Below are 24,906 nucleotides of genomic sequence, written 5' to 3'. Positions count from 1 at the left end.
TGGGGATCATTGTAAGTAGCTAGGTGTTAATATAAGGTGTAATCACATAAAGGGGATTGTAAGTAAGGATTACAGATCTCTTCACGTGGTTATAAGGGTATGTAAAGGAGAGAGCGTATAAGTCTCTGTTAAGACCCCAACTAGAGTATGGTTCCAGTGTATGGGATCCTCACTAGGATTATTCAATTCGGGAACTATAAAAATCAAAAGAGAAGCAGCTCGATTTGTTCTGGGCGATTTCCGACAAAAGAGTGCCGTTACAAAAATGTTGAAAAGTTTGGGCTGGGAAGACTTGAGAGAAAGTAGACGAGCTGCTTGACTAAGTGGTATGTTTCGAGCTGTCAGTGGAGAGATGGCGTGGGAGGACATCAGTAGATGAATAAGTTTGAGTGGTGTCTTTAAAAGTAGGAAAGATCACATTATGAAGATAAAGTTGGAATTCAAGAGGACAAATTGGGGCAAATATTCGTTTATAGGAAGGGGAGTTAGGGACTGGAATTACTAAGGGACATGTTCAATAAATTTCCAATTTCTTTGCAATAATTTCAGAAAAGACTAGAAAAACAAGAGATAGGGAATCTGCCACCTGGGCGATTGGCGTAAATTCAGATCAGGATTGATTGATATATTTTACCTTTTCAGGTATAATTTCATCTATTCCTGCTGCTTTGTTAAAATGGAATTCATTTTCCATCCTTTCCAGTTCCTCAGGCGTAATCTCACTAACTTCATTGTCCTCCTGCACATTATCTCGGTTGTTTTTAACATCATCAGAAAGATTTCCTTTTACACGTTGCTTGATCACATTTCATAGGCTGTACCCCTCGTAAATAGACATCTACTTGCTTTTCATGAGCAGAATACCTCCATGATAGTGCTGCATATTACCCTGCTAAGAAACCAAGAATGACAGATGTATGGATAATATGAGGTAGGGCAACCCATGATGTGTCTGTTAGTTCCCGTATGATGATGTCCTTCCGCAAACGTTTTGCTTAGTACCATTACAATGCTGTGTGGAAAATAAGATTCGATCCCGTTTCACATCCTGATATTTTTGTCAGTGTTCAAGTTATTGCAGCCTCCAAGAAACGTTTAATTTCCTCCTGACTTCTCCATTTCTTAAATGAAAAGCATATTCCTTGGTTCTGCTGTGTCTGTTACGAGATTCTTCATCTCATAGTAAACTGTAAGTTCTTCAAGGGAGCTGGTCAGTTTTTTCTCATCCTCTTCAAATGTGGATCCCTACGCTTCTACGGCCGTGCCGTCTGCATATGTAAATTGCTTGACGTCCGGCTGAATTGGCTGGTCATTTCCGTAAATATTGTATAGCAGAAGGTCAAGAACACTTCTCTAAGCAAGGCTGTTTTTCTAGGAACTCCAGAGGCTGCTTTTATTCTGCCCTATAACATAGAAGATTATACTATGTTAATTATAATTATACCCATGTACTTCTGTCTGATTACCGAGTGAGTTCGCCGCGTGGTTAGGAGCGCAAACCAAAACTTCACAATTCTTTTCAAACCGCAATCCTTCTCTATGTGGTATATCTTGTGGATCAGTCATCGATGATTGCTACTGGATTGAACATTACACATACATTGTATCGTGGTTAAATTCATAATAGATGAAAGTTTCCAAAACAGAATATTCATTATTAAGTGCTCACAGCTACTTTCAAGTACTCTCAAAGAAATGATGAATCGAACTCGTGTAGGATAGACGAGAAAACTTCAAAGATTATCCTGGACCGGTATAGAAAATTGAAAACTGTGTTTTGACTAGTTGATCTCAAACGTGTGTATCAACCAGGATTCAGTGCACATTAATGTAAAGGTAGTTCTGCCAGTTACACTAACTCTAGCGTAATGATCATTGGACTTCGCATATTGATATTATTACGTGTGTATGAGACTATGAGCCCTTTTGAAGCTCTCTCTGGTATTTCCCGGAAGGGATGAGTGAGTCAGGCTGGGGAGCCTGCGGGCACTTGATGATCTTGGCATCTATTGTATCCTTCGTCTGGTGTCGCCATGAATTTTCCGGAAGGCGAAACCAGAACACTCGTATCCTAGTCATACCCGAAGATACTAGAACTTCATCACCAGGTATATAAAAGCGGGCTTGATTCGGACAGTAGGGTTAGTGCTGAGTTGGTGTTGACTTCTCCTTTTGTTGAGTGTTGAGTGTTCTGTAGTCAGTTACGAATCGTGATCTGAGATTTCAGTGCGTGAAGCAGTCATGTAAGTTTATTGTGCGCGTTATCGGGCGTGTTTTGAGTCAAGTGTGTAGTAATCGTACATTGTGATAGGTAACGTCCGTGTGCTCGCAAATGACTGCATAGAACTTCTGTGAACAGAGACAGTGGTGAAGTGAAGTGAAGTGAAGTGAAGTGAAGTGAAGTGAAGTGAAGTGAAGTGAAGTGAAGTGAAGTGAAGTGAAAGTTGAAGCTGTCAGTTAAGAGTATGGAAGGATTGTTCGTCTCAGGTACCCCTCAGTTACAGACCCGCTGAGAGGGACGACAATATACTTTTGTAAATAGCCACTAATTAGTGAAGTGCTGTCATTCATTCTCAAGTAAAGTTGTGCGTGTGTTAATTTTATTTGTTCAGTAAAACAAACAGTGTTTTATTCGTATCAATATAAACAGGAGAGTCAGTGCAATGAATATCTTAACGCCGGTCTTCACTTCCATTTGATTTTTAAACATAGATTAGTGTACCACTTTAAAAAACGAATATATTTATTTTCATAATAATGTATCTTCTGTCCAACTTCATGGATAAATATTTATAACGTAGGAATTGTACATATGATTACCCTTAAATATTACCTTAATTTGAAATAGATCTAAGAAAAGTGACTAGAACCCTGCAAAGTCCCGTACATTTTCACTGCTGTAACGATCGATGAATTAGTCATCAATCAATAAATCAAACAGTCATGAGTGATCTGCACTTAGGGAAGTCGCCCAAGTGGCATATTCCCTGTCTGTTGCTTACCAAGTCTTTTCTTAAATAATTTCAAAGTATTTAGAAATTTAAAGAACACATCCCTTGGCAAATTATTCCCCTCTTCCTATAAATTAATACTTGTCCCAATTTTTCCTCTTGAATTCCAAATTTATTTTCATATTGTGATCTTTCCTACTTTTAAACTCCTCAAACTTAGTCGCCGACTAATGTCATTCCACGCCATCTCTTCACCAACACTCGGAACATACCACTTAGTCGAGCAGCTTGTCTTCTTTCTACCAAGTCTTCCCAGTCCAAACTTTGCAACATTTTGCAACACTACTCTTTTGTCAGAAATCACCCAGAACAAATCGAGCTGCTTTTCTTTGGATTTTTCCAGTTCTCGAATGAAATAATCCTGGTGAGGGTCCCATACACTGGAACCATACTCTAATTGTGGTCCTAACAGAGATACGCCCTCTCCTTTACATCCTTACTACAATCCGTAAATACCCCCATAACCACGTGAAGAGATCTGTAATCTTTATTTACAATCCCCTTTATGTGATTACACCAATGATGATCTTTCCTTAAATTAACACCTAGGTACTTACAGTGATCCCCATGAGGAAGTTTCACTCCATCAAAACTGAGTGGATTTTTACCCTTTGTGAAACTCACAACCTGATTTTCACCATGCCATTCAGCTGCCCATCTCACAACGTTGTTGAGGCCTTTTTGCAGCCTTTCACAATCCCATAACTGATTTATTACTCTATGCAGTATAACATGATCCGCAAAAGCCTTCTCTAATTCTATTTCTTTGCTTCTATAATAAGCAAATGATTTCGTGTGGCTATTGCTAGCCCGATGCAGTCCTTGTAAGGCGGACCCTCCAACGGGGGTGAGCGACATTTTCCGTGTATGGGAAGTGCGTATTTTTGTAGTGGAGGATAGTGTTGTGTGTAGTGTACTCATTTCATTTATATATATAAGAAAAAACATAAACGTCCAGTTGTCCTGCCTTGAGGAATTCCCCTCCTACTAACTATAACATCATATAACGCTTCACCTACTCCAAATTGTGACACATGTCGGGGGTCGGGCAATGTTTTAGGTCTGTAAGTCAATGGAACTGTGTGTTATTTGCTCGCCTACAGCAGGATTCGTGTTTATTGTGGCTATGGTCAACAGGTCAATATTTGTTTGGTGGACCGTGTACATGTACTGCACAATAGGCGAGCATCACATGAACGTGAATGATGTAGACAAGCCCAATCTTTTATTCCTTTCCTGTTTCACTAATTCATGACAAACGAGATGACGTTGACCTACTTCTGTTTGTTATTTTTGTGTGGACTAGAGGACCTTCAGTTGGATGGTGATGTGCCTCACTTGAACAAGCTCCAAAAATACATTCCGAAATATTTGCACAAACACAAAATGATTTGCATTAATTCATCTTTCCTGTAAAATGTAAATAATGATTCACCAAAATGAAGATAAAAACTTGAATCTTCTCGTTAATGTATCAACATTAGTGATATTTTAAACATATTTTCATAATCGGAGATAATGGCGCTTGGTCATTTGATACTTTTCTGCAGCTCCTTTTGGTTTTCCGGTTTGCATCACGTACTAACCAATAAAATTGTTATTTAGCGACTCGATTTACAAATTTGGTACTGTGTAGATTTTTTGTTCATTTAAGTATAGGATTATTTTTTTCAAATACAATATCGTGAACATATTTATCTACAGACCTCTTTAACAAATTAATGCAATTTTGATGTATAATTCACACTCAGAAAAGGGCGGTTAGTTACTTTAACTTAATGTCTGAATAGTTGGCGTTTAGTTAAAATTTACTTCCCCTGAAACCATGCTGAGAAAAAGTCCGTAATATAAATTATATAAAGTTTACAGCTTTAGTTACCAGAAGGAGCAATAATCTAAAACTATCAATTTCGGCTCTTGGTCGGGTGATGAATAACGTCATCCATTTATAAAACTATATGCTTCATTCTGATTCGTACAGTGAAAATATATACAATCCCAGATATAACTGTATTATACGCCTCTCATTACATTATGACGAAATATGTTTCGTATATGTGATTATTATTATTATTATTATTATTATTATTATTATTATTATTATTATTATTATTATTATTATTATTATTATTATTATTATTGAATATCCCGTTACAAACCCTATTTTACAAGTAGTATGTTAGGGCTATAGGTAGTGAGACTAAGTTAATACATGACAATTGAATTTAAAATGGATATGACTTTTAAATGAGGTGGAGAAATTTAACTAACACTTTAAAACAGCATCTTCTCTGAAATACCATAGTGAGAGGTGCTTGATATCCTATATTACACGTGTTTAAATGTATTATTAATTAGCGAATGTACCCGTGCTTCGCTACGGTATTCTACATTGTATTCGAATATCGAAGTAAATAGTGTACATGCAGTAAATAAGATTGTTTTAAAATTGCATGTCTCTTAGCGTTATCCGAGAAAGAGCATGAGGATGTCCCCATACGTTGTTTCCAATGTAAAGTGTTTGTTACGGATTTGTGATATAACGGCAGGCTCACTTGCCTACTGGCATTCACAATCGAGTTGGGAAGTTTACATTATAATTGCAGGCCCCATTGCCTACTACGCGGACAGAATCGATTTGGGGAGTTTTCGTTAAAATGGCAGCCCCCTTTCCTACTTCCAGACAGATTACAGTTGAGGAGTTTCTGTTATAATAGCAGGCAATTACCCTACTATCACTGGAAATTGAGTTGTGCAGTTATCATTATAATGCCAGGCCCATTTTCCTACTGCCAGCCAGCTTACTGCCAGTCACACCAAGTTGGTGAGTTTCCATCAAAATAGCAGGCCACTATGCCTAATGCCAGTCACATTTTAGATGAGGACATTTCTTTATAATGGCGGGCACCCTTGCCTACTGCCAAACACAATCGGGTAGGGGAGTTTTAAACAAAACTGCATGCTCACTTGCCTTCTGCAAGTCAAATCGAGAAGGGAACTATTCATTACAATTGTAGGCCTTCCTTACTAATGACAGTTACACAGGAGTTGGAGAAGGAACCCTTTCCTACTGCCAGTCAGAGTCGGTGTGGGGAGTACTGATTACAATAGCAGACCCACCCATTCTCGATCGCTAAAAATCGACATCAGTGAATATATATAGATCGACATACGAAAGTATATGCGTGTTTACAATATTGAAGACCTTCATTTACAGATTAACTGCTACTAAACGTACGTCATATCGACAAAGGATTATACCATAAGACACGCCGGATTTAGTGGCCTACATGGCTGGTCCTATGATATGTCATCTATTCTTGGGTCAAATTGAGTTAGAAACGTGGAACAGGGTAAAGGTTTTGTAAGATTATCTCACATTACATTACTTTTCGGATAATTATGTGACAGCTACATACATAGCATTTGGCTCACATATGGCTACTGGGTGGGCCAATTTTCGTGAAGAGTTTGATGATTCTGTATTTCATATAAGTAGGCTAATAGAAAGTATGAATTATGCATGTGAAAATTCCAAATTGACTTAACATCGATTAATAGAGAAAAAGGGATACAGATACGGCAAAAAGTCATAAGACCAAGGTTGTAGATCACTCCAAATTGAACGGAGATTGTGCAATCCGTTATGTGATAGGAATTTCCGAAGGTCTGCATCATCATTAAAATTGCCTGCATATTTCGATATTCTTCGGGGATAAAAAGTGAAAAATTTAATGATCTAGGATGTTTTCCGTTCGTTACAGGCTAAAACGTATAATTTTGTCAAATTTCAATTATCTTCTTTTTCTTCTGGCAGATTATGCCGCAATCTGGATTTTGGGCGAGGCGGGTAAAACTTAGGACTTTCAGGAAACTAAACGAAAAATTATGGAGATGGTCATTATTACCCCTTAAACGGAAAGCTGTACGAAAATTTCGCCAAAATAGTCAGTGTAGAGGCACACAGTCGTTACGATTTGATTTATACAGATAAGGAATCTGCTCCATGTAAAACACCTTTTGGGCTATGTCCGCTGGACTTAACCTGCAAAAGTGACCATTCATGATATCTCCCTTATTAATCCTCCTGACAAAAAATGCACATGAAAAAAAAGGTTTAGAGGTGGAATTCCATCGCGTTTGGTCGATTTCCAGTCAGGTTGGTCTTGTTCTGTATATATTGTGGAAGAGTAAAATCACCATTTCGGTTCCCTATAAACCGCCAGTCCAGTCCGGAACATGAAATGTTATTTACGTTTAAAACCTACCTTTGGACAGGTGGATGCTAAATATAAATTTTGGTTCGAATGTCTTCAGTAGTTTTCAATTTGTAAGGAATACGCTTTACACGCACCCGCTCGTGAGTTAAGTCTCCCTTATTAATCCTCGTATCGAAATGATGCACATGAGAAAAAACGTTTAGAAATTAATTTCTACCAAGGTTGTGTATATTTTGTGGAAGTACAAAATCACTGTTTCGGTTTCGTATAAACCCCCAGTCAGTTCAGGGATTTAGAAACAATATTTTCCCTAAAACCTATGAAGGACAGGTGTATTCTAAGTATGAATCTTGGTGGAAATACATCCAGTAGTTTCTAGCACTCGCGTACATACGGCGTAATTAAGGAAGAAAATAATACAGTTAAGAAAGTCGAAAGTAGAAAATGGATTATAACTAGGACAGCCGGATAACGACAAATATGTAAATGCCAAGTGAATGTATTGGAAAATCAAATTCCCCTCAATAAATTATGCTAGTGTGAGTTATGGATATAATAAAGCGGTAACAGAGAAGAAATTTAGGTCCAGTGATTCTTAGGTAAACAAATAATAAGAAGATGACTAATGGTGTTATTACTTAATCTATTCGAGGACGGTTATAACATCCAACGATATTCCGCCTATATCCCGCAGATAGGCCGATTGACGCCTCTCTTGCCTTCTACCCAAGGAACAACCACGAATTTAAAAGCATGATGAGGAAAATGGCAATACGTTACTTCCCTGCTGGCATGCAGTCAGAGACGTTGCCATGGTAACCTGTATGTTCGTTGTCGGTCTGTCGGTCACTCAATGCAGAGCATGGTACCAGCAGAAAATTGTAAATTTCTCCCTCATGTGAAGAGTAAGGTAAATTATGAACAAAACGAAAGTTGTTTATAATGAAGAGACGTTTCACATACGGTAAATGAAGTTTACAGAAAATCAATAGTATAAGAGAAAATGGAGGAAAACCATTCTGGTTTTCCTATAAACCCCCGTCTATTCAAAGATTTTAAAATGATATATATATCGAAACCTTCCCCGGGAAGAGTATACCCTAAATATGTAGTTTGGTTGAGATCTATCCAGCCGTTTCGAAGTGATGGTGGAGAAACCATTCAAGTTTTCCTATAAACCCCCCGTCTATTCAAACATTTTAAAATTATATGCATATCAAAACCTTCCCCGGGATGAGTATACTCTAAATATGAAGTTTGGTTGAGATCTATCCAGCCGTTTCGACGAGATGGTGGAAAAACCATTCTGGTTTTCCTATAAACCCCCCGTGTATTCAAAAATTTTAAAACGATATGCATATCGAAACCTTCCCCGGGATGAGTATACTCCAAATATGAAGTTTGGTTGAGATCTATCCAGCTGTTTCGACGTGATGGTGGAACAGACAAACAGACAGACAAACAGACAAACAGACACGAAACGTAAAAACCACCGATTCGGTCTTGAGTTGACCTAAAACGGATAAATATCTGAAATATTGGCATAACAAAAGAAATTACAGACAGCGGACCCCCTACAATTTTATTTATATAGATTCATATCTACTCCTGTCAAAAATTGGGCACTCAAATAAAAGATGAGGAACAGTTTGTGGCATTTCACAGGTACAGCTGTAGAGCTTCTGAATATTGATTCACCGAGCTCGATAGCTGCAGTCGCTTAAGTGCGGCCAGTATCCAGTAATCGGGAGATAGTGGTTCGAACCCTACTGTCGGCAGCCCTGAAGATGGTTTTCCATCGTTTCCCATTTTGACATCAGGTAAATGCTGGGGTTGTACCTTAATTAAGGCCACGGCCGCTTCCTTCCCATTCCTAGGCCTTTCCTGTCCCATCGTCGCCATAAGACCTGTGCCGGTGCGACGTAAAGCAAATAACAAAAAAAAATTGATTCTAAACCTCTCAAAGTACGATCCATACTTCCCATGTCCTGTCAGAAACTGAGTTCTAATACTGTATGTTCAAGTTGCAATAACCTACTTTGTAGTATGTCTTGAATATTTGGAAAGAACAAGTCCCTTGTTACCCGGCCGTTTGTGCTGGTGATCCATTGGTTTTTCCACATATTTGTGTATACTTTCTCAGTTCCTTTTTTACATGAGACACTTTTCATATATCAACAAAGCGTCAGAAGAAGTATTATCTTTTTAGCGATAGATTTATACCCTAGTGCTGAAGCAGTCAACCTCGGCAATCTTCGAGATTCGTACTGGCAACCTTTGAAACACAAACTATGAATCGCTTATGCATCGCTGTGCGACATCTGGCGTGCAATTTACATACTAGTACTGTTGTTATTTACACAGCAAAGCCAAACTATAGAATTCACTCTAGGAATAAGATTTGCATCGAGAAATGTTATATAATGTGTGTGTGACACAGTTGTTGGCTTATGATAACAAAGGTTTAGCAAAATTCATATCGATCGATCATATTATCGATTCAATTCAGGTTTCATTTCCATTCAGTTGGCAGTACTAACGGAACCGGGAGAGCTCCCTCTTTACTCCTCAAACCCGTACACAAATCTATCGCTAAAATGTGCGCAGATAATAGTAGCTGCTTTGGCAAGTTCATCAGCTCTCTCAATTCCTTCTACTCCGTCATGACCTCGGTCGGACCCATTTCATGCAGATATGGTTACTGTAGCCTAATATGTGTGGTCTTATATTAACAGCTATCGGATGAAATTTATATCTTTCTTGGATTGCTATCAAAGCTGCCTGAGAATCACTAAATATTTGCGCATCACAACTGAGTTTTTAATCAACATAACTGCCTGTTGTATAGCGCACAGTTCTGATTGAAGGACTGAACATGAGGGAGATAGTCTACATTTGTCAGCATACACTTCACTGTTATTCTGTAGCACTACAAAAGCACATCCTACAAACCAACCATCTTTTCCTTTGCTTCCGGGATCCATCCGTATAAATATTGTAATGATGTTGTGTGTTGCACATTTATTGCACAAGATTATTGGCAAATTTAATTGGGTGACCTGCCGTCAATTTATTAGCTTGCAGCTCAGGAGTAACCCTTAAGATCCTATCAGGATAAAGAAACACCTTTTTTTGTTAATGTGAGCTCAGCTTTGACAATGGCTGTTAAATACAGAGGTGGGATTCCCGCCACAACAAGGGCTGCTTCCGTGGATATTGTACGGTATGCAGGAATATTCTGAGTACAAAACCTCTTTGAATTTGGGCTAGCTTGGCTTGAACCCACTTGTTTTTCAATATATTGTGATAAGCAGATGAACCATACAGTAATAAAGGTTCAACTGTCCTATGATACATTGTCTTTAATAGTTCTGGATTAAGACCCCATGTCAATCTGGTTGCAATAGTGAAGCCAAACAGCAATTTGCTAGCTTTGGTAGACAAAGCATTGAAGTGATCTCTAAATGTTAGTTTTCTGTCTAAAACAACACCTAGGTACGGCACTTGATCCACCTGTTTTATATCTTGTCCATTCATGTAAACTACAGGTGCTTCAGATTTCCTATTCCTCGTAATGAACATGCCACTTGCTTTTTGAGGGTTCAACTCCAATTTATTTTCAAATCCCCAGTTGTAAATTACATTCAGCGCTGTATTAGCTCGAAAAGTCGAATTTGAAACATCATCACTTTTAAGTAGTAGAAGGGCATGAGCTGCATAAGCAATTATGTGACAGTCAGTAGGTCATTCCAAAGTCAGTAAATCATCATATAGAATTGACCATAATCCTGGAGTACATGTACAACCTTGAGGACAGCCTTTTGTGACATTTTTGGTAAATGTGGGGCCTAGTACTGCCTATTGTGAGCTTTGCCATTCGATTATTAAAATAGTTTCTGATTATTATATCCTACAGGTTTCTAGGACAGGATTTTTTCTTCAGCTGATGTAATATTTTTGGCCACTAGGCATTGTCAAATGCTTCTTAAATATCTAGCGAGATCAGCAGGACGGTCTTCCTTCCTGTAAATACCTCTTCTATCCATTCGACTACCAGTCGTATTGCATCCTCTGTTGACTTCTGTGCTGTGAACCAAAACTGGTTGTCATTTAAAAGATTGTTACTGGGCAGGTGGAACATAACTCGATCAATTAATAGCATATGCCTGGTGTGAAAATTGGCCACCACGGAAAACCATCTTCAGTGGTCGTGGGGTTTGAACCGACTATCTCCCGAATGCAAGCTCACAGCTTTGCGCCCCTAACCGCATGGCCAACTCGCTTGGTATTATTATTATTATTATTATTATTATTATTAATAATAATAATAATATTTCACCTCTGGCGAAGTTCTATCTACACGACTCCCTGCCTGAATTTCCCCGGCCTGAATTCAGTCTAGACATTTCCCCCTACCCCATTCGGATATGGAAATGTGACTGCGAAAAGTAAATTTCAATCTAAGAATTATTTAAGAGTGTACAATTTAAATCGATGACCCACTCCAACTTAATTTGAAATCTTGCGTGCCTCCGGTACGGAATGGGAACGGTTCTTGTGCAAACTCCGTGATTTAGTGTATAAAGACATCTTAACGCGAAAAGATAGAACTACATATCACAGTCTTTCAGGCGAGAAACTTCCTCTGCTTGCGTAATTTCCATTACAACTCGTACGTACAGCACCGAAGAAGAACATCTAAATCTGCATTTGATTCATGCCTCAAACTAATCACTAAGGACGGTGCAGTTTGCAGTACCAGGAGCGTCACGAGAGAGAGAACAAAACACTGACAAAAACTGTAAAACATATTCCCATATAGTGAAGGAATACCAGCGAATTTCAGTGAAATCTATTTTATTCATATTTAATATAATTCTCCCTCTAAATAAGTATGGTATTCAATGATTGGGAGTTTCATTAGTATTAAAACCTGGAATGAGCTGAAAATGTAATAGGTTGGTTAATAACGCCTTTCTGAACAAATTGAAAGCAAGTCAAGCATTATACTAATTTAAAATAATGTGCAAGGGTGTAATGTGAGGGACTCTGTTTCAGTTTCACCTGAGTCGATCGTGATCCCTATAGTATCCTGTATCCTGGGCTTTCCCCTGCTGGCGCTGCTGGTCATCTGTTGTCTGAGACGACGCGCCAAGTTGGCGAGAGAACGGGAAAGACGGCGAGCTGGGTGAGTCATTTAACTTGTGTTGCATGACTTGATGAGAACCTGGCACTCCTGCACTTCCCCTTCCCGCTTGCGTGTGTCCAGTGTCCATCACTTAGGAATGCTGCAAAAATCAACACAGTGTGTTTCCATTAGAGCACGTGTAAATAGCATTCATCGAGCGGTGTGGCGTCAAAATGTGTTTGTCATGAGCCATTTAGTAAGATGTTAAAGATGCGTTTGCTCTAATTTTGCGAATCTAACGGAGTAAATTTTATGGCGTAGGCAGCGGACGTCTTGATATGCTTATTTCTCCTTCGGGCGACCGAAACAAAAAAAAACGCTGTACATTCCGCTCAAGAATTTCTACACTTTAATAAAAATGAGATGATGTCTGTATGTTCCGGATAGGCTCGAAAACTACTGGACTCATTGAGCCGAAATGTGTTAAGGGTGTAGCTTGAAATCCCGAGTAACGCAATGATTTCGATACATTTCATCGTTTGGAAATAGAGAAGGTTTCATAGGGGGATGTGTCTCAAATTAATGCAAATTTTCCCTGCATCAACTAAAATAATGTAAACGATCGGTCCTGTCGAAAAATAAAGTGCACTAAATGGCTTTGAAATTAAATTTCTTACAAAAAACGTCAAATTCCGGAGGTGCATATGGTCCTGAGGTTCACTCAGCCAACACCAAAAATGAGTACCAGGCTAATTCCTGAGGAGAAAGGCGGCCGAGAGTAGAGCTAACCACGGATGGTGGGAGTCTTTGCCTTGCACCCCTCCAAGGGTCTTCATGGCCTGTACGGATATGACTTCGCTTTGCTTTTGCTTACAAGAAACGTCATATGCATTTTTCTTCATAACTCTAGCGGTTTTCGAGGAAATTCAGCTTTCTTGTGATTTTGGCTGTAGTCGCTGTTCCTTGTTAACTGGTCAACTGAAGATTGAGCGCGACATTCCACGGAAAGCGTTCGGATTCTACAGTTCTATTGTTGAGGGTACTAAGCGGGGAACTGCTGTGGGCTGTAGTTTATTTATTCAACCATTTTAATCACCATCACTGCTGTATTATATACATATCCCGTCCTTTTAGGATTCATATTTAATGGGTTTATAATTCACATTTAATTTTGCGTCATTTTCTAGAGAGCCAGTACTTCAGTTACGGCCAGCTTTACGTGGAGTGCTCTCGAGTGTTGATGGGGACGTAAGCTATGTCGACGGCGCGCGAACAATACCTCGTATCCCACAATTCTCATCCTATCCATGATTTTCCTTAAAAATGTCACGCCTCCCACCGATACATGGATATGCAGTCCATCATTACAATGTTCTTTGCGCTTATTTTCCTATGCCAGTATCGCTGCCTGCTCGATTTGCATCCGATGGCTGCTTATACTGCCTGCTTATTTCATATTCAAACGTGTAACATGATTTACAAACAATCTGCCGCTAGATGGCAGCACCAGACGTACCCAGTTATCACGTGAATACAACTAGATAAGCATACAAGCAAAATTTAAAATCTGAAAGTAACAGAAAAAATTAAAGAATTTTATGTATAACGTGGTGCTCTAGAGAGTTATAGCTTCACGACTTTTAGAGAAAGAGGTTTCGACGAACAAGAAAACCTGGAAACTTTGTCTGTATGGTACTTCCCTACATTATTAAGTAGAGGTTTCACGAATTTGCCCACCACAGTTGCTGACACAAGTTCCTGGTGCTTATTGTTACTAAAACACTTTAAAATGTTACACTGGCACAAAGAAGGTAGAACATAGTTCTTTATAGTCTGGAGCAGACTTGCAGATTTCTTGCAGTACGGTAGAGCCGCCTCAACAAATGCCTGTAGCGCCATAATTAGGCCAATAAATCGTTGCTGGTTATAGCACAGGCCTTCTCTATCCGACTGTCTAAGTTCATCAATGGGGGTGCATTAACTGAGGTGGAAACGTTATTCAAGCACGTGCTGCATTCTGTTTTATCTTCGATTACACGCACTGGGAAGTAGTTTCTAAAGTGACACACACTGACTCAGGGGGCTCACGAACATCTTCCAGTAAATCAAGTACATACTCAGGGAGCAACACTGGTTCTGTTTCGTCAAGTCCCGGAGAGGATACTGAGGCAGAAAATTTTGAATTTTGTTTGCGGATAACGTTAGCACCGTCGGTGGACATTAAAATACCGGATTTCAGAATTCTCTTTATGGAATTCTGAGCATTCCGGGAGTCAGTCATGTCACTGTACCCTCCTCCCATTCTTATAGCACTAAACATGGCTTCAACTGGATCGAAGATTCTTCTGAAGACGATACAGCTCCTTTAATAAGATGAAGTGACAGCCGCCTTTATCTGCCATATTATGCTGAAGAAACTAAGACCTGATGTTTTAATATGACAATAATCGAAAGACAAATATAGTTGTCGCATGGCGTTGCATGGATGAACTACACACGATTTTAATTCTCCATCACCAAATTTCTTAAACATTGAAATATTTGTTCTATGATTGTCCGTCACAAGACGAATAACATAGAAACCACATTCTTTGACAACTTTCAAAACCTGCTAAACCAGGAGAAAAAGCTCATGTCCTTGTAATGCCTTCGCCATGAAGTAGGCAGCCGGAATTGTAAATTTCTTCGTCAACCCATGAATCACAAAGCACAACAATTTGTTGGCGAGTTGAAGGTTTGTTGCAATCTCTTCGTTATAGACTCCCTCTGCTTCGACCAGTCCATAGAATCTGCCCTCTTCTTTATTATATAGCAGCCTCTCTTTAATTGCCATTTAGTCGCAAGTAAAGGAGCAAACTTTCTCCAGATCATTCAAATGAGTTGCTACTGCTTGCAGTCTTTCCTTTGTTAGTGACGATATACAGCTCCACACTACAGCGTCCCTAGATACCTGTCTAATGTACTACGTGAAGGTGACAGTATTAAGTTTGAGCTCCACCCATACTTGTAACCTTCGGAGAAGCAATCCGTCAACAAATATAATGCCGTATAGTTTCTTCGGACCATACTGGGCGCAGTTTCTGAAAGTTATTCACTTGATCTTGAAGATAAATGGCCTTTTCAACACCCTCACCTGCAGCTTTCTTTAATGTTCAGTGGTTTGAGTTGCGTATTACAATCTTCAAGCTGTTTACTTGATCGGTGTAATTTTTCTTCCATATCTACTATTTTCTTCTTCATTCTGAATAGCGCAACACGAAGCCTTTTATTTGTTCTCTTTATAGACTTTCCATGCTGCTGTCATCCAACATATCAACTTGACAACCAACGTCACTCGGTTCATTGTTACTAGTATTTAGGCCTACCTCTGTATCCGTAAACAGAGAGTCGACTGGAGAGAGAAAGAGAGAGAACCTGACATTAGTTTAGCTATAACTGTAAAACCGAAACAACTAAATAGGCCCTACTTGCGCAATGAATAATAATAAGAAGAACAGTATATTGACACGATTTTATACTACTAACAAACGACTCGTAATGGAATCTATAACAACATATTATTCTGTTTTGTACCTTCATATTAACAATACAATTGTCCCCAGAAATTATATTAATTAGTATGTAATACTTCAAACCTCATATAACGCTTACCATTTTCTGCAATGATGTTTGAAGAGCTCTTGCTTGAATCCCTTCTCTCCCCCTTCGCCGAACTTAGTGGTTTTTATACGCTGGTTAATCAGGGAAAAGGCTGGGTACATATCCTGTTTTTAATTTTCGCGTTTTGCTGGTCACTTTGAAATCCTCATTTACGAAATGTAGACTGCAAACGACGGAATAGTCAGAAGGAATTCATTTACTTTCCTTGCTGTTTCCTTCCCTGGATATAATACTTAACCACTTTCGACGCACTTCTGTAACTTACTTGAAGGTCTGGTTTCCCTTTCTTTGATTTGCAGAAAGGCACGCAGCAGTACACCATTTTCATTAAAAACAAGTAGAGTACTACCCTATTTCCCACTATTTCATTCCGACAGATCTGGAGCCGGTTGGTGCTGCCACCTACCGTGAGTATTTGTAAACGGAGTGTTTCATTTAGTGCCATGTTAAAATATTGTAATGAGCAGGCAGTATAAGCAGCCATTGGATGCAGATCGAGCAGGCAGTGGCCAGTATGTAAAGGGAAACGAACCTTATTGTACCGTACTGTTTTTTTCTTTTCTTTTTTTTTTTTTTTTTTTTTTTTTGGCTATTTGCTATTTGCTTTACGTCGCACCGACACAGATAGGTCTTACGGCGGCAATGGGACAGAAAAGGCCTAGGAATGAGAAGGAAGCGTCCGTGGACTTAATTAAGATACAGCCCCAGCATTTGCCTGGTGTGAAAATGGGAAGCCATGGAAAACCATCTTCAGGACTGTCCACAGTGGGATTCGAACCCATTCTCTCCCGGATGCAGCCGTGCGCCTCTAACCGCACGGCCAACTCGCCTGGTGTACCGTACTGTAGGAGTATATAGTTTTACGAAGTATTTTACACATGCCTACAGTATAATGCGTTTAAAGTTCATTTTCCTGTACACATTGACACATTCCTGGATGACGAACGTTGTTCTGATGGACTGTATATCATGTGCGGCTGGGAGGCGTGACCAGTCCTAAGAAGGATCATAGATCGGAAGAGCATTATGCGATACGAGGTATTGCGCGCGCGCCGTCGATACATTTATGTGGCCGATGAAAAATCCTCACCCTGTTTCCAGTCATTCAACTGAATGAAGCCCCCATCTAGCGGTGAGGATAGAAAATTGTGCCGATTGCCGAAGCCTGTCGCACTCCTCGGGGTAATGATTAATGACAGACAGATGAAATGATATTGGAGAGTGTTGCTGGAATGAAATATGACAGAGAAAACCGGAGTGTCCAGAGAAAAACCTGTCCCGCCTACGCTTTGTCCAGCACAAATCACTCCTGGAGTGACCGAGATTTTAACCACGGAACCCAGCGATGAGAGACCGGCGCGCTGACGCCTGAGCCACAGCTCACTATGTATCCGATGAGTGGATCGTAAAAATTGTCTACAAGAGTGAATTTTAAGATACACACGTACTTGCGGGCCACTTCAATTTAAACACTCTACTCCTTGTTCATAAATTCGTACAAAGACGGGTACTTTAGCTAGTACGCAATAAATGAACTGTATAACTACTACTATTTTCGAGCGGGTAAATAGGTAAACTTCATATGCCCCATTCCTAGCAATCATTTGAAAACTAGAGATGCTATTAACAGCAAAAGAAATAAAATGATATTTGGATTGACCTCTAAGGAAAGTGGTAAAGACCCACGTAGGTTTTACTAATAAACTAATTTCCTGAAAATAACTTGGCATAGATATTAGATTAGTATATTTTCCCATTCGTGTCATCAATTCATTCATTTTGAGGTAATGTGCAGATCACTCGTTGAAAAGCAGACGTTTGTACACAATACTTCGTCACTGCTATCAGCATGCACACAACAAATTCAAAACTAGCTCAAGCTCATTCTAACATACATTAGTAGTGATCGTCATTATAAGGCTTAAACGAATAATACATTCTTTATGAGTGGCTTAATATATTTTTGAATCAGTATAGACAGTTCAGGAAAACTTTAAACGTTAAGATTAATATTTTTATCGAGTATGTCTTCGACAATTCAGTTGATTGCAAATTATTTTCAATACAGTCATGTTCAAGTTTACATGTTGTATATATTCATTTAGCTACCAAAACACAGTCCTTAAACAAGTAGTTGACAACATGATGGAATGTAAGTACACACTGAGAACATGGTAAACTAGTCGCAAGAGCTCGTTTCCAATCCCATCATTTCGTCAATCCGGATAGGTCAATCCGATCAAAACGCACACACATAAAGATGGTGACTCTGTTCTTTGTTCATACTTTCTCGACATTTAATTCTTCCCGACATAGCATTATATAGCATAACAGTGAACGTACTAAATTTCTGAAATTCCCAGACGTACACTAATTACCAACTGCCAATAAAATATCAGTTCCATTCGAAATACTTCCTTGCGACGATGATAGTGCTTATTATTCTTGTATACAAATTCTTGAAAAATAATTTCGTGAATTATTTATCTATTGATAAAATATTTGGTGCACATTCAGTAGAGTTGATGTAAATAAAGATTCATCCGTTACTTCAAAATGTATATGTTGTATAAAGTGTATGATGTGTATGCTAAATTTGACAGTTCATCTTAAAGTTATTTGTATTTTATGTATAGTCAAACATCTTACTATCATTATTAATTTCAGTTTGATCCTTAACGTTAGGCTTTATGAAGTCATAAGCAGTATGGGATGGTGTACACCACATTTAGTATTATAACGTAATTCCACGCAATACTTCTTGCATTGCATTATCGCGAGCTCTCTCGCGAATAATTAGCACCAACAATGTTCTGGTCGCAAAACAGAATGGTGGAACGCCATTAGTAGTGAATAGTGTAAACAAGAACGAGAAGTCCTGGACAGTGGTTCATAATAAAAGATATTATTGGGAATAAGACATTAAAATGGACGTTTTCAGATACCGGTATTTTACAATACCTGAACTGCTCTCTCTCCATACGACAGACACAGAAGTCCAATTACTATTCATATATTGTATGTCATCACAAAGTTCTTGTTATTCAATATGTTTGGACTACTCATAGCCATTATTTGCCACATTATTTGAAGAAAATGTTCTGAAGTTAAATATACAACTTAGTGAATATATAAATGAATAGCTGCTCATATAATTCAGCTTGAAAGTATGAACCTACTACAACAGGCATATTTAAAAGTAATGTTGAAAGTAATTATAGAGCTAAGATAACTTTACAACATCGTAAACCGTGGCTATATTTTACTTGTCGGCTTCACATAAAACACAAGCAACTTTTCCTTATTACTCATTTTTTATTATTAAATTGTTTTTGCATATTAGATATTAGCATATTATTTTAAAGCCAAAGCTTTTTAATTTGTTTTATGAAGATATATTTTACTTGCAATGATAAATGCTATGGGAAACGTATTTTTCAACTTTTCAAATTAACAGTGTTCGGATTATAATAATAACTAAACTGAAATATTAAACTCTCACATTTACCTCATAGACTCTTCTCTACAATTAAAATGCAAGCTTAAAATAATATACAAGGAATACAGAGTTAAACTGTACTTTTAATATGAATTTCTGACAATAGCAAACTAATGTCTTACCTTCTTCTAACAGTCATTTCCCTTCACTTAATATTCTTTTTGCTCTCGCTTTATTAACATTAGTTTGTGATATTCAGTGATTCCTTCTGTAACTAATACCTAACGCTCAGGAGAAGAAATTGTCCCTGACATGTAATAATGAATCACTGATGTTGCTGTTTCCAGGAATTACGATACGGATCATGGGGCCATGTCTTTGGTTCGTTTCAGCCCTATACATAGGTTAGGTAAGTAAGGATGTGGTAAATATCACCTCAGACCCCTTGAGACGTCCAAATTTATCTGTATTCCATCAGTCGTTGTCTCATTGTATCTCATTAATTTCATAACCTTACTCGCATCATCTGCACATTTTGCACAGGCACATTCTCATCATAATATACAGTAAGTTACCTTGTATTATAAATGCCATTGTAAATAAATAGCACTTTGTTTGAATTTTCTGTTGCAATTTACTGCATGTAGTATGATAAGTTATATTTATTCTTTTGTGCTTTATTGGTGTATTCTGTAAATGTATGTAACTATAGACTGCTTCTTCTAGTGTTTTATTTTAATTTCACCATACATGACTCCTGCGTTATGTTGCTAGAATTTCATAACAGAAGTGTCAAAACAATGTTGTAGAATTTCGAATATCTATATTAAAAATGGCTTTGATTTTTCTAAGTACGTTTGTTTTTGAGTAATGGAAGACAAAGCACGACATTTAAAAATGAGTTTTAGTAGTAGTGGATTAGTTGCTTCACAATCTTGGCAGCACTTTCATTAATTATAAAATCTTTTTGAATAATCTTGGTAAAATAAATATATTTAATGTTTCAACCGAGCAAGTGGCCGCGCTGTCTGCGTCACGTAGCTATCAGCTTGCATTCGGGAGATGGTGAGTTCGAACCCCACCTTCGGCAGCCCTAAAGATGGTTTTCCGTGTTTTCCCATTTTCACACCAGAAAATGCTGGGGCTACACCTTAATTAAGGCCATGGTTGTTTCCTTCCCAATCCTAGTCATTTCCTATCCCGTCGCCGCCATAAAACCTATCTGTGTTGGTGCGGCGTAAAGCAAATTGTAATACGTTTCATTTGACAGACAACATGTTTTTAGTTCTACAAGCGACTCTCCGTAAGCATTTTAAACCGCAATATATCCGTGGTTCTCAGCTTACTTATCTTACCAACTATCGTATGAAGGTTAAATTTATTATACAAAAGTAATTATGAGCCATTCAATCCACATACTTGTTCGTACCTGCAACTATCACCTACACAATTTGTATACAAATAAAATAGGAAAAGAAACATGTGAGTCATTTTATCGAAGATCCAGTTCAGCGTTTTTCAGCCGGCAATGTTTGATGTTCTGTCCGGTTGTATGCAATACCCTTTTCTGACATTTGGATTAAAGCACGATGTGACTACCTGGAGAACAATCGAACCATCGGTGTACTTTTTGACGGCATATTTATACGCTCAAATGTTTTCAAGTCTTGTGTTCATCAAAGATAAATACAGACTGTGAATGAATACCGAGCAAACTTCAGGCTATCAGAGATATAAGCTCAAAATATCTTTTTAGTTTTAATTATTATTATCTATTCTACTTGGTTTGTAAAATTACAGTATATATTGTCCCCGACGTAGTCAGTCAGCGAACATGAGACACCCCAGGGGTGCTTAGTTCGATGGCTGTAGGCTTATAAACATAAATGAATGTGGCAGGATTAACATAGGGTTCATCGAATAAGCATGTTCAAGGTATAGAACAAATATGACACTTTTATTGAATTAAATGAAATATTAGCCATCCTGAAGTCTGTGATTATGACTATGATCACTATTTTATGTAATTTAATATGGCTCTTGATGTTACAAACTCAAATGCAAACAAATGGGATGGTACACAAAAGTTGTTTTCCCTAATATTCTAACAGAGTATTTTACATTGTTAATTTTCTTTATCGTCTTTAAAGTCATTAAATTATTAATTTAAAGTTGAATCAAAAATTGTTATTCAAAAAATGAGGTCTGGGCCAAGCCTTCCTCGAACAATCTGGAAAAAATGCAGTAATTGTAAGAACGAGTATAATAAAGAAACATCCAAGATTCAATAAGTTAACAGTTATAGCAAAATAAAATTTACATTCGTCATATCAACAATTTTGTAGTTATAAAATGAAAAGTTGAATTTGCCTTTGTTTTCTCTAAATTAATCCGAGACGTCGGATATATCTGTTCACGTCGTCTCACATCTCTTTTCGTGAGAATTAATACTGAGCTTTAAGCATCTGATCAATAATTGAACAAAATAAAACACCTTCTGAGCTTACGAACATTCATAAATGGAGAGAATATCATCCATGTGGAAATCCCATCCACTATCCATCGATAATATCAAAGTGTCACACATTATCAGAACAAAACACATAGAAAATAATTCTCTGACTACTAGCAAATTACTACATCTACAGCTAACTACTGAAATTATCAAGAAGACTGTGATTATCATGAAGAAAATATCTACAATATTTACATGTCGACGAGTGTCGATCAACTATATCACTCTCCTGTCAACAGATTTATTACGTTCCAACAAGATCGAGTTACCTCATGAGAGCGAAATATTGCATTAACGAATGAACTTGCCCAGTCACGAATCAAATATTATTGAGATATTTCATCGAAGATCTGTTCTTCAGACCTAAGGCCTTCGCGAACATTCTCCTGTACCTTCAACTTGAAATTATTAAATTACTTGAGCAAAATTGGGATATTCTCACGAATTAAGAAGTGCATCGATTAACATGGACTTTCATTTTCTTCATCTGAAGACACTAATATTAGACTATACTGCGTTCGTCTCGAATAATCCATATTCACATTACAACCTAATCAACATCAGGCTTAATAATCTTACAACATTGACATGTGAAAAACTCAGTTTCACGAAGATTCATATCATGCGCAATTATTCCACATACTTTACATGTACAGTGTACCACAATGACGACTCTAACTTGTCGCATCCTAATATCAAATATGTGTAGCCACGAAATATAAGAACCTGCCATCGTCCTACAAATACATAATATCCACTTAAATGCGTCTCGATGATTAATTAATCCAATTAATTATCACATGCCACAATGCACATATTCTCATTAAATTCATACATAAAATTCAGACTTAATATCCCGATGACACGTTATCTCAAACACGAGGTACAAGTATAAGTTCCATTTCAAGGAAAATATTGAAAATATTGACAAAATATCCTTTCATTAAATCCATCGGACATAAATTAACTCATATTCGTAACGAAATTCACTCAATAAGCAAAGATGGTTTCGATAACACATGGATAACTCTATCAAAACCCTCGCTGACAAATTCATGGCCACATGGTCATTAAGCAATCGCATGTGCTAATTTTACGACATATCCGAGCGAAAAATACAACCATAAAAATGTGTCAAAATAAATTACTAAGAAGAAAGAAAGAATAGAACAAAACTACATAGAACAGATATAAATGAGACGTAATCGACTTAACTTAAGGAGATATCTTCACGTCTGGAAGTCTGGATTCTCAATCAGCCATTCTAGGATGAAAGAATCTGCATCCCGACGCCGCCGACCGTGGTCGATGGTTTAGAACTTCATGGTGAAGCACAGGTAATCCATAATACGAAGTTCCGTCCTCTTCTGGAAATGATCAAGTCCAGGTCCTCCACGTTCACTCGTGAGAAAGCTGAAACTTACACAAAGTGCTTTAGAATAAACTCCAAACACACACGTAACTGTATTTTGGAAATGACACGTACTTAAGGGATTAATATCTGCACATTCGACGTCTGATCACAGCACTGTTCTACGTTGTAGACAATTATCAGAAGTGTAGAGCACAGGAGTGAAGTCACTATTCCTGACGACAATATTCACGATGTTCTACGTTGAAAATCTTGCTGGCAAGGACTCTGAGCGGCTGAAGATGATAGTTCGGGAACACGTCAGTATGTGAGAGTGAGTACTCTTATCACATGACTTAAATATCGTGTCTGGTGCTCATGCACGGAAGTAAAGTCAATTTAGATACTGAATTCTTCTACCGTATGAATATATAATTTTATCACCATTTTAGCCAAAAGGTCGTGTAAATTAGTTCAAAAATTGTAGTTTTTAATTTATATCATCTAAACGTGCTATTATTCATCCAGTTTATTTTAATTTAATCCATGAGCATTCCGTAATTATGCATGTCACGCCACCAAAGATATTATAAATATTTCATTCATATCGTTTCTCGCAATTACAAGTGACACGCGCTAGCAACTTTTTTTTCTCTCGCCAACCTTCATTTTTTTAATTTTATTTTGTTAGTCGACCAGCCATCCTCTTCACGTCAAAAAAAAACTCGTTCTCGTCCACGAGCCAAGGTCGCGCACACTCCCTCTCGCCGACAAGCGAACACAAGCCACACACCAACACCTGTACAGTCAGCTGTGACCTAATTACGGCCACAATATTTCTTATTTACCGAGTGAATGATAAAGAGTACATTACTTTCAGAAAACGATTCAGTATTATTTAAATGTTCTCCCCTATTGTCCTTGAAATGCAGGATTGTTGGTACTTATAAAATGGAAGAGGAGAGATGGTATGGTAGATATAAAGGATTGGAATCACCGCTCTAGTCAAAATACGAGTATATAGCACATCATCTGACAAATCCCCGCATCAGTTCTGAAAATTATTATAAAAACATTAAATGTACTAATCAAAACACACGTCTATCACTTAACTTCGTGTAAGTTGAGAGTTCGTGTCCTGTGAAGTGTTGAACGTTTGTAGATGTGAGTGAAGATTCTTAGTGCATGCCATGAGGTCCATCAGATACTCCGGAAACGTGACATTCCTAGGGAGGATCACCACAGCAATCATCCTCAGTCCCAACATGCCACTTCCATCGATCCCGCTGGATATAAAATAAATAAAATAAATAAACCAATAACCAAAAAAATTGAAATAAACTATCGTCTTACTACTACTGCTGTCCAGCCACGTCATCCTCCCTGGTGAGAAAAAGACCGCCCTCCCATTGATGACACGACCGGCCCTATCCGTGGGGCCCGTAAGACGCCCACAACCATCCCTACCAGAGGACAGCGCAGCTTTCTCACCATTCCATTAGTGGCCCACCGTGTGAGGCTGTAACCGCTCTCCTACTGTACCCCGCCTCCCTCCTCCTCGTAGTAAATATAGGTGTGGTAG

At 38.1% G+C, this 24,906-nt stretch overlaps 1 protein-coding gene across 3 annotated transcripts in view; it reads left to right on the top strand.

Annotated features, from left to right (window-relative positions):
- The window catches only part of LOC136880312 (uncharacterized), a 1,092,102-nt gene that overhangs the window by 1,053,785 nt on the left and 13,411 nt on the right, over positions 1 to 24,906 (top strand). For all 3 annotated transcript variants that reach the window (XM_068229157.1, XM_068229158.1, XM_067153292.2), the window contains 2 exons: positions 12,290 to 12,419; positions 19,806 to 19,867. In XM_068229157.1, coding sequence (XP_068085258.1) covers positions 12,290 to 12,419; positions 19,806 to 19,867 — 192 coding nt within the window. The remainder of the gene's footprint in view (positions 1 to 12,289; positions 12,420 to 19,805; positions 19,868 to 24,906) is intronic.

The sequence above is a fragment of the Anabrus simplex genome, chromosome 1, assembly GCF_040414725.1.
Source record: "Anabrus simplex isolate iqAnaSimp1 chromosome 1, ASM4041472v1, whole genome shotgun sequence".
In the NCBI taxonomy this organism is placed as follows: Eukaryota; Metazoa; Arthropoda; class Insecta; order Orthoptera; family Tettigoniidae; genus Anabrus; species Anabrus simplex.
Note: the sequence above shows the minus strand (reverse complement) of the source record. Positions and strands in the feature narration are given on the sequence as shown.